At 41.5% G+C, this 14,817-nt stretch overlaps 1 protein-coding gene across 1 annotated transcript; it reads right to left on the reverse strand.

The window, feature by feature from the left end:
- Window positions 1–88: 88 nt before the first annotated feature.
- On the reverse strand, window positions 89–14,751 carry LOC311156122 (glycerol-3-phosphate dehydrogenase [NAD(+)], cytoplasmic-like). Its single transcript, XM_084209843.1, has 8 exons — window positions 14,626–14,751; window positions 10,801–10,978; window positions 8,846–8,986; window positions 7,511–7,649; window positions 5,745–5,857; window positions 3,906–4,139; window positions 3,649–3,755; window positions 89–2,203 (listed from the first exon to the last, which is right to left on the reverse strand). The coding sequence occupies exons 1-8, from the start codon at window positions 14,664–14,666 to the stop codon at window positions 2,107–2,109; spliced, it is 1,050 nt and encodes a 349-aa protein (XP_084065969.1). The 5' UTR covers window positions 14,667–14,751; the 3' UTR covers window positions 89–2,106.
- Between the last annotated feature and the right edge of the window lie 66 nt (window positions 14,752–14,817).

A 14,817-nucleotide genomic window follows, 5' to 3' on the forward strand; every position in this document is an offset into this window, starting at 1 on the left:
TAAGAGCAATAAAGAACCACTATTACAAGTCATTTATTTTGTGAGAATGTTGAAAAATGAAATTACATCAAGTCTGCATATTGATCACTTTATTAAACTCTTATTTGATACACTTTGAATGTAAAATATTCTATGTTATTATTAGCTCATACATGACTTATCAGAAATTCAGCCTGATGGTGAAGGAAGGAGGTTCCTGAATTCTCTATCCCATCCTCATGTATTTGATACTTCAAAACTGTACAATGTGTAAGTATTTTTCCACTTCAAATTGAAGATCATAAATTCCCTGCTTTGTGTGAAGGATTTGGTCACATGATTCCCATTTCAGTGGCAGGAATGTTGGTGTTGCTCTGCAGAGCCCCGAGCTGTTAGCTGTGACTGGAGTCTGAGCAGGAGGAGCTGAGCTACCCTTGCTGCTGTTCAGGAGGATCAGGGATGCTGCAGCCACTGGTTTTGGTACCTGAGCTAGCTTTGCTAGCTGTGAGACTGGGATTTTTATAATATATTTGTAATTACAATACATTATTATATATGTGTATATATATATATTACTCTGGTAAATGTGAAAGACCTCTAATTCCTCTAAAATTAGTTGAAATTATTTTATAATTAGCTCATTTTTTTTCCCTCTAAGCAATATGACAGGGAGTACATAGATTTAAAAAAACTTGCCTTCCTCTCTGCTATTTCAGAAAATCTGATAAAGCACAGCAAAAGTAGGTTACTCTTCCTTTTTTTTTTTTTTTTTTTGCCTTCTCTCAAAATAGGAGTATTTCAAAAGGGGATTAAAGCTTATAAAATGCGCCACTGTTCATTTTGTAGATGTTTTTAACTCTGAAAAACATCAGGTATGTAAAGTTACCCAAGTACAGCTATAAGGCTTAAAAACGTCAATGTTTCTAAAATTCACGCCACTGGTAGCACAATAAAAATCCCTGGTCTGTGAACCCAGTTTGTGTTTAAAATTCAGAAGCAGATGGGAGATCTCTCTCCTGGAGTGTAAGATGTGCTGCTTGAGCATGATCAGGACACCACTCTGCAGTCTGGAAAGGAGCAGTGGAGTTTCCTGAAATGCAGCCTGGTGTGGAATGCCATTTTACAGGAGTTCTGTGCGTCTACAGCGGTCATTTCCATACAGGTATAAAAAGTCAAGTATCACAGAGAGTTTGTCACTGTTACTGGTTGCCCCCTCAAAATATCAGCAAGTGTACAAGCTGCATGCTGAGCCCTGGGTACATCTCCCTGTCAACCTCCACTTCCCCCCTCTCAGCTGGTTCAAATTAATGGTGAGGACTTGCTGAGAAAATCTGATGCTAGCAAAATTGTCTTTGGTTATTTCAGATGTTTTTTCTGTATTTTAAAGGAATACGGTAAGTTTAATCAAGGTCAGATTACTACTGAGGATTCCTAGTGTCCCAGATTTGAAACAAACAATTCACCCATCCCAAACCCCTTCTCCTTTCCCCCACCCCTTAAACTGTTTTATTTATACATCTGATGGACATTCTTGTGTGTCTGAGCATAGTAATAGTACCTCTTTTTCCAAAGAAGCTTATACTGGGAAACTAAATCAAGAAAGGTCTAAATGTCCCAAAATACAAAATGTTATTTATGTTTGAGGGGAATTACAGAAATCCAGCATTTGCCCATGCAATTGCATCTAACTGCTCTTGGATTTTTTTTTTTTAACTATGATTTATCTGTTTGAATGAGTTCTTTGATTTTTCTATGTGTTGTGCCATTCCAGAAGTAACTGTAGGCAAAACATTGAGTTTTATGTGAGCAATTTAGCTCTGTTATTGAAATTACAAGGGGAACTGTTTTCAGTCAACAAGAAAATAATTATAGGCAAATACCCCCATAATTATAGGCAAATACTAACTCAAATGAAATAATGTTAAGTTTTACATTTGTTTCCTATTCCTTAGGTATAATGTTGAAATTAAAGGCAGATGTTTTTACCCCCAGGACAAGGGGAATTAAATACATTCTTTGCTGCTTTTACAGCAAGTGTCACACAACCTGCTTCTCTACTTCAATTGCTGTGGAGTGGACAGAAGTCCCAGGAAGGTGAGAATTCAGCCAGGTGAGGAGAAGGGATCTCTACATGTGCTCTGGGTGGTTCTGCAGGCACATGATGAAATCTTGGATTGATCGACCCTCGTAGCAGATCTTGTAGATGGTCGTAAATAATGGAAACCTGAAAGAAGCATATAGGAATTAAAATAGTTTAAAAAGTTTATATAAACATTTCTATTCAATTTTAATGGAAATAATTTTTTTGTTCTGTTGAAAGTAGAAAAATTTTGTCTCTCTTTACAATATAATTTTAGCTTGGGGCTGCCTTTACTGGAAGACTACTGGGCGAAGGAGAGGAGCTAAAGAGGGGCAAATAATGGGTGTGACAGCACAGAAAAGCTGTTTTGGAAACAAAATACCTATCCAGTATTTTTTATTTAAAAACAATTTTGAATTGCATAACCTTTTCCTGCTGTGTGCAAAATGGATATATTATTTACAGTCATTACTGATATCCAGAGGACTAAAAGGAATGGAAATGTCTAACGATTTTCTTTTCTTGGCTTAAAGGATTCTTTTCCTTTTACAAGCTGTCTTAGTCATTATGTGGTAAAAAATGAGTCCATTGAATGACTTGGAGCTGAGCATGTAACAAAGGGCAATTATAGGATACTTATTAGATCAAGCTGTGAATTAAAGCTGCTGTCAAAATGAGCTTTCCTTTTCGCTCTCATTTTTGAAAGATATTGCCACTTGAATCTTCTGTATCTGTTCCAATTCTAATAAGTTTTTAAGGATTCATTTAGCAGTGTTTGACTTCTCAGTATTGCTGATGTATGAGAGGAAATGGGATGGAGGGAAGTCTAGCTTTTCTGTTGTGTAAATTGAGGCAGAGGTTTCAAATTATTTATAATCTTACATCATCCCAAGCAATTAGAAGTACTTTTTACCTTTATCTTTTTGCTCTAGTGCCCTTTGTGGTAATAGAGCATTGGCACTAGAGCATTGGTATCAGCACACATTACCTGTTCAGTGCATGTGAAAATGTTTGATTAGGAATATGATCCTGAAATTTGTACTGAGATGACCAAATTCAGGTTTGCACTGAGAGCAGGACTGCTGCAAGCTGCAATGCTGGTACACTGAGAACAAGAAACCTTTTGGCCCATGAATCATGTCTGCAAGATAATCTGTGTACAGCCTGAAATCTTATTTGGGGGATGGGGATGTCTGGGAGGCTTCTTTACATTATAATTTCTTTTGTTTCTTGTGTATGGGCCTTTGACTTAAGGGTTGGTGATGATCTCTGTGGGTCCCTTCCAACTCAGAATATTCTGTGATTGTTTTTCCTGCTGTTCCAATATGTGACCTCACAATACTCCATTAGGCACTAACAGTATCCCCTGAGCCCACTCTCTATCTGTGACTTGTTTCTTCTAACAATGCTCAGCCCTTCTCCCATTCAACTGACCCTGGCAATGAGGAGTCAAGCCAGGCTCTAGCAGGGGCCCAAGATGTTGAAAGCTGTTGTTGAAGAAATGAACAAGATAATGAAACAAATACAGTTAAGAAGGTTGTGAATCACTCATAATTTGTTGTTGTTGTTTGTTAACTCAAAGCACTTACTTATGGAGCATATCTTTCTGTTTCAGAATTTTGTAGACTTCGGCTGAAGTCTGAGGGCCTTGCAGCTTTTGTCCATTCAGCATCTCCTTTTCCAGCTCCTCAATGGACTAGAAGAGAGAAGACTGATTACTTGGGTCAGAGGGGATACTACTGTGATACCAGCAGTTATCAAGAAGGTAAACAATTAATGATGCCTTTGTAAAACACAGAAGGACTTCTTCATGTGTTAGCATAAAATATTTAAAAAGCCTCCTTACTTTTCCTGTGCGAGCAAAGGCTTCCGCTACTTTCCTGTTGCGTCCCCCGTAGCAGGTGGTGATGAGATCAGCGACCCCACAGCTTTCCAAAAAGGTGGCTATTGACACTGGTCCCTTGCAGAACATCTTGGCAAAGGCCACCATCTCCATGAGGCCCAGGCGTATCACTGCTGCCTTGGTGTTGTCACCGAAATTCAGCCCATCGCAGAACCCCGCGCCCACCGCCACGATGTTCTAAAAATGGGCCAGTGCCAAATACAGGGGAGGGAAGGAAACAGTCAGCCAAGATGTGCAGCTTACCAGCATGTACTGAGCCCCAAGGAAACCCCACAACTCTCTTCATCTCAACAAGATGAGATGAAGATTTCCAATGGTCATGAGTTTATCTTATGAAGAAATGGAGCAAAAGCTGCTGGAATTTTAGAAGATTTTTAAGAATCTACACTTATTCCCATGGGCAAAACCAAAGCAGTGTTTTATACACTAATATTGCAATCACATAGCATGTATGCAATTAGTGTTTTGTTTTCCTGCTAGTTCCAAGTTGGATCTCGCTGACCTGTCTGTTTAACTATTTAAAATATCCCACACAGAGTCATACCTTTCTAGGTTTTCTTTGTGGGTCTCTGATTTGAGCAGGCATGGATTCTAGGAAGATGCTGCAGTAGATCAAATTTTGGGCTTACCTACAAATATCAGTAGAACTGCCCTTGTCTACAGCTCTAAACAAATCTCTCAGGATCCTAAACATCTTCACAAGTCCTCACCATTGTTCGGCATGCTTCTCTTCCCACCTTCCAATTCCTAGCTCCTAAATAAGTCCCTAAATAAATGTAGTTCAGTGTATATGAGTAATATGCTACTTAGTGCTACCACTGGCATGTTTGCTCCAGACATGTATGTACCCCAGTGCACATGTTTAATTTTTTAGTTTGGTTTTTTTTTTTTTTTTTTTTTTTTTAGCGGAGGCAAAACCAAACCAATGATTTCAAGAAGTAGAATGATTTATCACAAAACAGTAAAAAACTCTCTCCTATCTGTTCCTGCTCCCAGTTCTGCTCTGTGGCCAAAAGCAAAATCTGCAGTCTTTGGTTTTGTATGTAAAAAAAAAAAATTAGTTTTGTATGTGAAGTTAAACAGGACCAATTCTTTTCTCATCAGTCATCCACCTCCTCCATGGAAAAGTGAATTATTGAAGTATAAGTGACTAAATGTATAAAGAAGTAAAAAGGATCACATGCTGAAGTCACTTTCAATTCATATAAAAGCAAACTCTGAATCTCACACTATTGTCCCCTCCTTAGAAATTTGGGGACTCTGGTGTCATTTCTGATCCCACCTGGGATGTCCATGTGGACATTGCTGAGTGCCACACAGACATGCTGCCAATACAGAGCATCACTTCTGATGTGAATTTTCTAGCAGGTTAGTACTTAAACCACAGACATAATTAATAGTGGAGCTAACCTATGTAGTGAGAGTCTTTGTTCCATGGGCTCACAACATGCATTCAAGAAAATACAGTGGACTAAACTCTGCTCTCAAAAACAGAAGTGCCTCTGGTAAAATAAAGATAAAAAACCAAGTATTTTTGAACTTTGCCTGCAGGTGCATTTTAAATAAATCTCCCCTTTTGGGAGGAATTTATTTCCCAGGTTGGAAAATTTATTTCCCAGGTTTATTTTCCAGGTTGGAAAAATGGCTCATGAATGATGCATCTTGTTTGCACTCATTCACTCACATGGTGACAGGACTCAAATTAGACCCCGTGGCTTACAGAAGACTCAGGTGAGGTTAGAATTTGGTCCTAATAAAACATATTTGCTTGAAAACACTCACTTTTAAGGCTCCACAAAGCTCCACTGTATCGGAGTCCAGCACCACAGTAATCCTGAAATTGGGAGTCTGCATTAATTCTTTAAAGATTTCCCCTTGAGCTTCATTTTTGCATCCTGTGGGAAAGAAAGATGAAAGAGAGCTTTTACAGTGCTGCAGAGTGCACACAATTCACCTGGAATAAGGTTCTAGGGACTACTTCAGCTTTTGTGATCCCAGTCCCAAGGTGTTGCTAAACCAGAGATTTGTGCAACAGCAGTTTCTGCTGCTGGATGCCAGTGTTAAGTGTAGGCAACTCCTTGGTATTGATCAATATTGCTTAATGACACTTTAAAGAGCTTAAAGGTAGATACCCCCTAGTGAATCTTTCTGCCTGAGAAAGCTTGTACAACCACAGACCTTAAAAAAGACATTATTTACAAACTGTTTCCTGCAGGACAATGGTATAATTTCTGCTTTGAAAATGTAAGCCTGTGTCACTGCTAAGTACTGTGGGACACAAATTACTATTGCCCAGTTACAGGGGTATATAATCCCAGTTACAGGGGGATCCACAGATGATGAAATTGAAGATTGGCACTGATAAAACCTTTTTCCTACCAACTCTACAGAGGTCATGTATCATGTTGTTACAGTGTTCAGCCAAGGAGAGCCCTTAGTGCTAAGGGAACTGAGGTTTGCCTTCACCCAGAGAGCCCATGACCAGCTGGGCAAAGACCTTTGAATAGAGTTGCACTTGAGTTTTGTACAAGGTAACTTGGTTTCCTTCAGGGTGAACTCAGCTGTGAGTTTTACGAGCCTGGGGCATCACACTCTGGTAGATGGGAGGTTTCTCACCATCTCATGAGAAACTTTAGGTTTGCTTCTTGCTCTTCACGGTACCAGTTCTCTTTGAGGTGGCTCTCTCTGGACTGCATAGCTTTCCATGGGGACAAAAATAAGGGGTAAAGCTCTTTGCTCAGTCATCATCACATCATGGCTTCAAACCAGGCCAGGAGAAGTTGAATCCCCTCCAAGAGAATTAATATAACTCAACTCTCCTAATCACGTCTAGTCCTATTTATGCCTAGGTGCTCTTTCAGTAACAAATGCCCAGCTGGTACAGTTGCACCATTACTATAATATTTGCAAGGCAAAAGAACATGATTGCAACACAATTTATTTTTCTTTTGCCTTTCCTAGCTATGGAAGGATGTAACTTTAATTTTGACTGGCTTTAAAAATCTTTAAGTTTTAAAAACTACTGGATGAACTTTCCGAATCAGGTCAGACCCAGCCCTGGGAGGATCTGAGGCCATGTCTTGGCAAGCAGTCCAAGTGGGAGAGAGGAACAGAATGTTACTGGGTTTTCTTTCCCAAACAAAGAAATTTTAAGATGAAGAAATACACCTCTGGGAGTGTGAGCACATTGGAGCTTCTGATTACACTTCTTTATCTAGACTGCATTTTGTATCAGCTGCTGATGGGTTCCATGTTGAGCTCTACAGACACAAAAGGCAGCTCTTGCCAACTCCTACAGAAAAAGGATTAAGCTGATCTTTTCAGTAGATTAAATTAACTCTCAGCACTGAAACCCACTGTCAGTTTGAATTTGATTCTTTTAGCACCAAATTCTCTGGAAATAATCCTGGCTCCCTGAAGGACCTCAGCAGGCACTGCTCCACTCAGGGACCACCTAGGACCAGCCACATCCCTCTGCTTCTTCCAGAGGTTATCCTGTGACAGGTGACTTTAAACCCCAGCTCTAATTGGCTCTTTGCAATAGTTACCAATGGTGGTTTCACAGAACTTCTCATCAGCCACTTCTTTGGCTATGTTGGCCCCCATCAGCACACTGATCTCTATTTTCAGCTGCTCTCGAATGAGGTCAGAGATGAGCTTCAGGCCATCAGGACCCTCATCAATCCCCTGAAAAGAAGATAGTTAAAGCCAGGGTATTAGAATAGGAAAATTACAGCAGCAGAGCAGTGGTAAAGCAGAAGGTGTTCTATTGCCTGCAGCTCTCTGGTTTGAATTTAAAAAAAAAGGGTCTTAAAATCACTAGTGTTAGGCATTAATACAAATGTTCTGGGTTTGTACTCTGGTAACTGCAAATTCAAGGCAAGCTCAGGGAGAAGGGGTGACAGTTAAGGTAATCCCGCAAGAGGCCTCACATCAAGTGCTGCTGTCCTGAGGCTTGCTTTCTTTGATGTTGTATTTTTCCTTTCAGCTAAATTTCTGCAGTACAGGAAAAGACATTTAAAACTAACTCTATATGAAATGGCTTTTTTGCAAGATCTAAGTATAAATCAAAGTGCTTTTTGGATGTTAAGGAGTATACTGAACTGTCTTGGGTTTTTTAAACTAAATTTGCAGAAATTTCCTTCCTCTCCCACCTTCCTCTCTTCTCCTTACTGCTGCTTATGAGATAATAGAAGAGCTGGTATTGAAGTCAAAAAACTTGAATTACATTTCTTTCATTACAATTTTAAGTGGGATATTTCCTGTAATGCAATCAAACAAAGAAGTGGTAAGACTACATTCCTATGCTTTGCCTCTGGCCTTTAGTTTGACATTCTCTTAAAATATTAATTCCTTTAAAGATTACAATAATCTGGTACCTCTCTAACCTTAAAAAGAGATTCCTCCATTCATGCCAGATTGAAATTGCTTCAGTTTTGCAAAATCATTAGTGTTATTATGCCATTTTAATGCTGCCAAGAACAGCTTTAGCATGTACTTGGAAGGGGCACTTTGACTCAGAGTTCTCAGTTAGGAGTTAACTGAGGCTGTAGTCTCAGAGTATTTTTTCTGGCAGCAGTGCCAGCTTTATGCATCCCTTCCTCTGCCCATTTTCACCTCCATGCTGGTCCAAGTGGGAGCTGATCCAGGCTAAACATGACTGGCAAAAACAGATACTCTTAGCCTGGATAGGTTGCCACATCCTTCTCTCTCCACAGCCACGAGAGCAGCGGAAGGGCTGGCAGAGCTGGGCAAGATTTAACTCTTGCAGAAAGAAATGCTCATGTTCATGCAGAGCATGCAGCTGAGGGCTGCAGCTCCTGCCCTTAAGTTGGAGCTGTTTATTTACTCCATATTGACTGGGTACTGTGGAGACAACTTACCTTGATCAGGGAAATCCCAAATGTCCCAGGTTTCACCTGTCCTGCAATCTGCCCACAGATCCGTCCAATAAATTGATGTGGCAGAACAAACACTAAAATATCTGCCCCGTTTGCTGCTTCAGCCACATCTGGCACAGCCACCTGGGACAAGAGTGACAAACAAAATGAGCCCCAGGTAGGAATCCTCAGTCCTTGCAAGACACTATCATGCCAAAGCCATGGCAGATGCAGTGGCAATGTCCTTCATTTTAACTGGCCCTGTGGCATAGCTGCCAGCTCTCCACACAAGCAGCTACAGATCTCTTCTGAAATATCCAAAGCAGCTGAACTGTTTTGGGGTTGGACTTTTAATAATTTTTTTATAATTTAACCCTGCATGGATAATCTGGGAAAGATTATATACTTCATAAATTTGTGGTGTGCTGGGAAGCCCCTTTGCTAGTTCAGCTTCTTGATCTGATTCCTGAAGATGGCTGACCAACCCCATATGATTCTTGTGGAATGAGTGGTAGCACTGGAGACCACAGGAGAAAAATGGAGTGGTGTGACAGAGGCTCTTCTAGAAGTCTTTCATTTCCATAGGTCACCAGCTGAGTTACTGAGGAATAAATTGTATCAAAAGACAGAGATTATCATCATCTTTGGGTGTGTGTCTTTGTTTTAAATATACAGTAATTTTCCCAAGAGTTACCAAACCCTATACAACATGCTTAAAAACTACCTAGCTGTATCTTTTTCCAAATGCTGGCATTACTCAGAACAACAACTCAAGCCAGGCTACAGAGGCAACAGCAGGTAAATTTGAGCCTGCTAGAAGCAGTTTGCAGGAGGAGCAAACAGCACTCTTGGATGCAGCCTTGGAGCATGCAGCTTTAAGCAAGTGAGACTCTGAACAAGAAAACCAGAGCTGCTGCCAGCCAGGCTGCTTCTCTGGGAAAACAGTGGAGTGGGAGTAGGGCAGAGGCTGGCAGCACTGCACAGGCTGTGCTCCTGTCTCTCTAAAATTGCTGCAGAGCAATACAAGGAAAAGCTCAGCTTGTTTGTTTTTCCTTTTTTCCTCTCAGTTGGAGACGGTCTGAGGGTCCCTCTACTGCAACCAGCTGATTTTTGCTGGTGAAGCCTCAGGCTTTGCTCTAAACAGGGTGAGACTGGCCTCAAAGGATGATGACACCATCTGCTAGAGGGTTGTAAAAAATAACAGTGACAAGTCAGTTGTAACCCAGGAGAGCTGTGTGCCAAGTTCAAACACTAGGAGTGCAAATATGCAATCACAGCACAAAATGGAATACTAAATATAACCACTCCCCAAGCAAGGAGACCCACCACATGCAGCATTTTAATTTCCCTTTACAACTGCAACTGCTCCAAAAATGTGGCACTACTCTCAAAGCAGCAGCATTTGGCAAAATCTTGAACAGCCAAACCCCCTCATCTCACTTGCTCTGGTAGCAGTAAATTATCTAAGGTGATTAGTTTAAGTAGAGATGTGTAACTTGGTATTTTAAATGTCCATGAAAATAAATACCTTATATTTTTTATGGAATTTAGAGCTTTATTTAACTATAGCTGTCCTGAAATCACCACTGAGCTGATAGCTCATTATTCATCTCCTTGTAAGCCACAGCTCTGCTTTTGATTTTTTTTTTTTTCTGAAGAAAGGAGAACAGTAGCTTTGCCTGTTTTTCCAGAAGATGCTGTGGGTTTGAAATATCTCAGCTCTGTGTAGACAGATCTCTGCCTGCCATTTCTAGAGTTGTGCTGATCTCTGCCAGGGAGGAGGGTGGTGTGATACCAGCACAGACATAGTTGGTGTTTGAAGTTGCACATGACATACAAGACAAGCAGAAATCACAGAACTGAATTATATTCCAGGGAGTTATAATGGAGTGAGTTAGGTGGCAAGCCAGAACAAAATAGTGAATTGCTTCCTAATTTAATTTTTTTTTTCAACTTACCACATTGTGGGGTATCTTATACCCAGGCAGATATTTAACATTTTCATGTTCCTGGTTGATGATTTCTGAGAGTTTTCTTCCATTAATGATCTCTTCGAATACCCACATCTTGACAGTGGGATCAAATCTGTTTGACTTCTGGACATTTTTGCCAATGATTCTTGCTATGGCTGATCCCCTTTAAAATAAAATAAAAATAACTAAAAGGGGAGAAGTACTTTTATTGTGAATTGGAAACACTAGTTATTTTAACATCATAACTTATAAAAAGCCTGTGCTGTAAAGCTGTCTAGGTGCTTGCAACATTTATCAGAAAGTTTTATCTACTAGCCTCCATCAAGAGCCCCTTAAGTTTAAGAACAGAGGAAGTAGAACAGTGGAAAAATGTAACTGAAATAAAGGAACTGAAGTAGTATCAAAGGTTATAGAGCAGGAGTGTGATGTACCATCAATAACACTAAAAATACATTATCTGAGATTAAAATCTCTTATGGTCCTCAGATAATTCTGTTTTTTATCAAGATCAATAAATGTAAAATAATCCAGGTGGTAAATAAGTGCTGAGCAACCTTGCTGTGACAGTCTTTGTGCATCTCATGTAAAATAAATGCATCCCACTTTCCTATCCTTAACCAAACAGTTACAATAAGGATTTACATAAGAGCTAATGCTCAGAAAAAAAACAAACAACCCTTCAATCTGGTATTTCTCTTTACTTATTGTTCTAATTATCACTCTAACAGGACCTGTAATACTTGCAGCCTGAGGCTATTTTAACCATCCAGTTTACTCATCTTGAGTCATGCTGAGCACTTTTTATTTCAGGTCGGACAATAATTTTATTCCCCCATCATCGCTGCAGCCTTGCAAATGCTCACATGGCAAGGGAGAATTAGAAACCTCACAGAAAATATTGGAAGTATTGTTTAATGAACTTGTAATTATTAGGGGAAGAGGGGTGATTATTTTTACTGCTCTCTTCCTTCTCTCCATTTTAATGCTACCTTAATCTCTCAAGTATTGGCCACTTTATTAACATGAGTGAAAGAGAAACTCCATTTGCAGCAGTCTTGTCCTCTGGCCCACTTGTAACAAGGAGCATGAATAAGATTTAGCTGTGGTGTGTGTTCTGAACTGATAAAGTTCTTGGGGATATCAAAGTCCAAGTAGGTCTGTGCCGTTAATGATTCAAAGGGAAACCACATTGTAACTGATCCTCCTTGGTTCACCCATATTTTTCATGTAACAGGTTTGCATAAGGTTAAATTGCTTAATAACTAATAAGGTCTTATTAATAGGTAATTAAGGTCTTAATCTTTAATATTTAATGATAAAGAAATCCTGCTGAGATCACCTTTCACTTCACTCAGTGTTGATTATGTGCTATATCCTGAGCTGCTGTAGTGCTTTTTTATTTAGTTATTTAGTTTGGGGCTTTTTGGTTGGTTTGTGGTTTTTGTTTTGGGGGTTTGTTTTATTTTGGTTTGGTCTTTTACAATATTTAGGGAAGTGTTTTAAGGGTGAACCTTTACCATAAGAGTTCTGTTGTTTTGAAAGAAAGGCATGCAGTTATATCATACTTTCATATTATTTATAAAATTGCTTATATTCTGATTCTCTTGCCCTGCTTTCAACAGCGGGCACATTCAAAGCTTGAGCTGAGGATGAATTTTGGCTCCACACAAGAAACATGTTTTAACAAGAAAAAGGTTTGGATTTTTTTCATAAACTAGAGATACAAATTCATTGTCTGGGTTGTCCAGCACAACATGGATGATGAACTTATACATCAATCCTACCCATAAAAATAACTTTTTTAGTGAAGTACCAAGAACATACAATTTTCTGTTGAAAGATGCAGACTCTGGCTCTAATCCCTGAAATCCTGAATGGGACTTGCAACTCTCAGTAGATAAACAAAAACCCTCCTGCACCTACTGGCAACCACAAAATGCAGTGCAGCACTTGCTTCGCTCAACCATATCACTCATGAGCCTCCTGGCAGTGTTGACTTAGCAAGTCCCCATGACCTGCTGAACTTCTGCAGCTGACATGAGCTTTTGCAACGTTGCTGTGTCACGTGTCAGCCATGATTCCGAGCTGCAGGAAAGCCTCAAGAGCACGGATCTGAACTGCTGGCCAAATATTTATGAGGAACATAAGGAAAAAAATGTTTGCCAAAGGTAAACGTATTTCTCTGTAGCACTAAAACAACCTGTTCTGCCACCAAGGCTATGAATAAATGTTACTCATACCTCAGAGCACAGTGCTGATGTCCCCCTTGAGGATTTTAGAGTTGGTGTATATGGTAGGAAGCAAGAGATGGGCCCAGGCAGACAGGCAGAATGGGTAAATAGATGGTATTGAATGGGCTGGGGTTTCAGTATCTCTGTAGTATAGCTCAAGTTTGTAGGTACATGTGGAAAAACAGAGAACTTCCTTAACAGATCTGAATACAACTAAGTGACTTTAAATGATGTCTCGTGGGAAGGTGGACAGCCTGGAAAAAGCAGGAGGTCCCTGCTTGAGGATGCAGCAAGAGAATTATGAAGTTTGTGACTGTGAGCTGACCAAAGGTAAAAATGTTCCCTTCCAAACATGCAGTCATGGCTGTTGAGGGGTTGGAAGAGACAATGAGCTGCCTGCACAGGCAAGCAAGGAAAGTGGCAGGGAGAGGGATGCCTTCCCTCAAAAAACATGTGAAAGCAGCAGTTGAGGAAACAAGTGATGGGGCTGGAGAAAGCCAGAAATGTGACAATGAGGTCTGGAAGACTTGGCTGGGCAGTTCCATGTGAAAGGCTGTGAGATGTCATGCACAAAGAAAATGCATTGCAGGCAGTGGACTGTTTTTTCAAGGCAGGAAGGCAGCTGTGCTTTAACTCTTCTGTGTTCTCAGCAGCTCACAAGCAACCACTCCCTCAATTATTGACTCTTCTGGCATTACTTCCACCTAGCTGTCAGATATTTTTAAAATCTTAAGGAGCTTGCTCTCCTTGTACAAAAACAATCACCAGAACCTGGAGGCTAGGTTTGCTAATCCCAAATGCATGCACGTGCATGTTGGTCTGTTTGTTTGTGCTCAGTGTACAGAAAGCATAAGAAAAGTAAGATGCTAAGTCCTGTGAGATGGATTTACTGATCTTACTGGGATCTGTCAGACTCGTGGAGCTCTGGAGACCCGTGCTTTTGTCCAGGTTGGAAAAGACCGAGCAGTAGCAAATATATTCTTAAGAATGAGGATAAATGGGAGACCTGAGCATCGTCCTTTTGCAGCAAGATGCAAAAGGACATGCTGAGGAGGATAGAAGTGAAAAGTGCCAATACCTCGCGGCTTTAAATGAAGCCAGGGCCCCGGTTCCTTCAGTGGAGCACAAACAGCATCACCACCCTTCACACTGCTGAATGCTTCAATTTGAACTACCGAGGCCCTGCAGCAGGCACACACAGCGACAGCTGCAGCTCCGGGCCTCTCTAGATTCTGTCGCCAGGCTTTAAGCGGCTCACACACCTGGGGTGATGCGGGAGCCTCCTGCTTTTCCAGTTCTCATTGACTGGTGCATCTCTCGGCACCGATGGTCCCCGCCCAGGAGCCCAGAACCGCGACAGGACGGGCCGGGGTCGCGGTTTCAGGACCATGGAGACTCCCCTCGCCCCCGGTCCCGCCGCTCCCCGTACCGCACCTGTTGCGGAGACCCCGCCCGCCGCGGCGCGAGGGAAAACAGAGGAAGGAACGGGGGAAGGAGGAGCAAAAGGGAAAAACATGAGGAAGAAAGGGAGGAGGACAATGGGAGAGCCCCCCCCCCTCCCCCGCGCTGCGGCACTCACCAGTTCCCTGAGCCGACGATGCAGACACGGAGCGGCGACATCCTGCGGGCTGCGTCCGGCCCGCGGGGCTCGGCTAGGCTCGGCTTTGCTCGGCTCGGCTCGGCGGGCTCGCTCCCTCCCTCCCGGCCGCCAGCACCGCCCCTGGCGCCCGGCCCGGCCCCCGGCGATGCGGGAGGAGCGGGCGGCGGCCCC

This window comes from Fringilla coelebs (genome assembly GCF_963513975.1).
Source record: "Fringilla coelebs genome assembly, chromosome: 7".
NCBI lineage: Eukaryota > Metazoa > Chordata > Aves > Passeriformes > Fringillidae > Fringilla > Fringilla coelebs.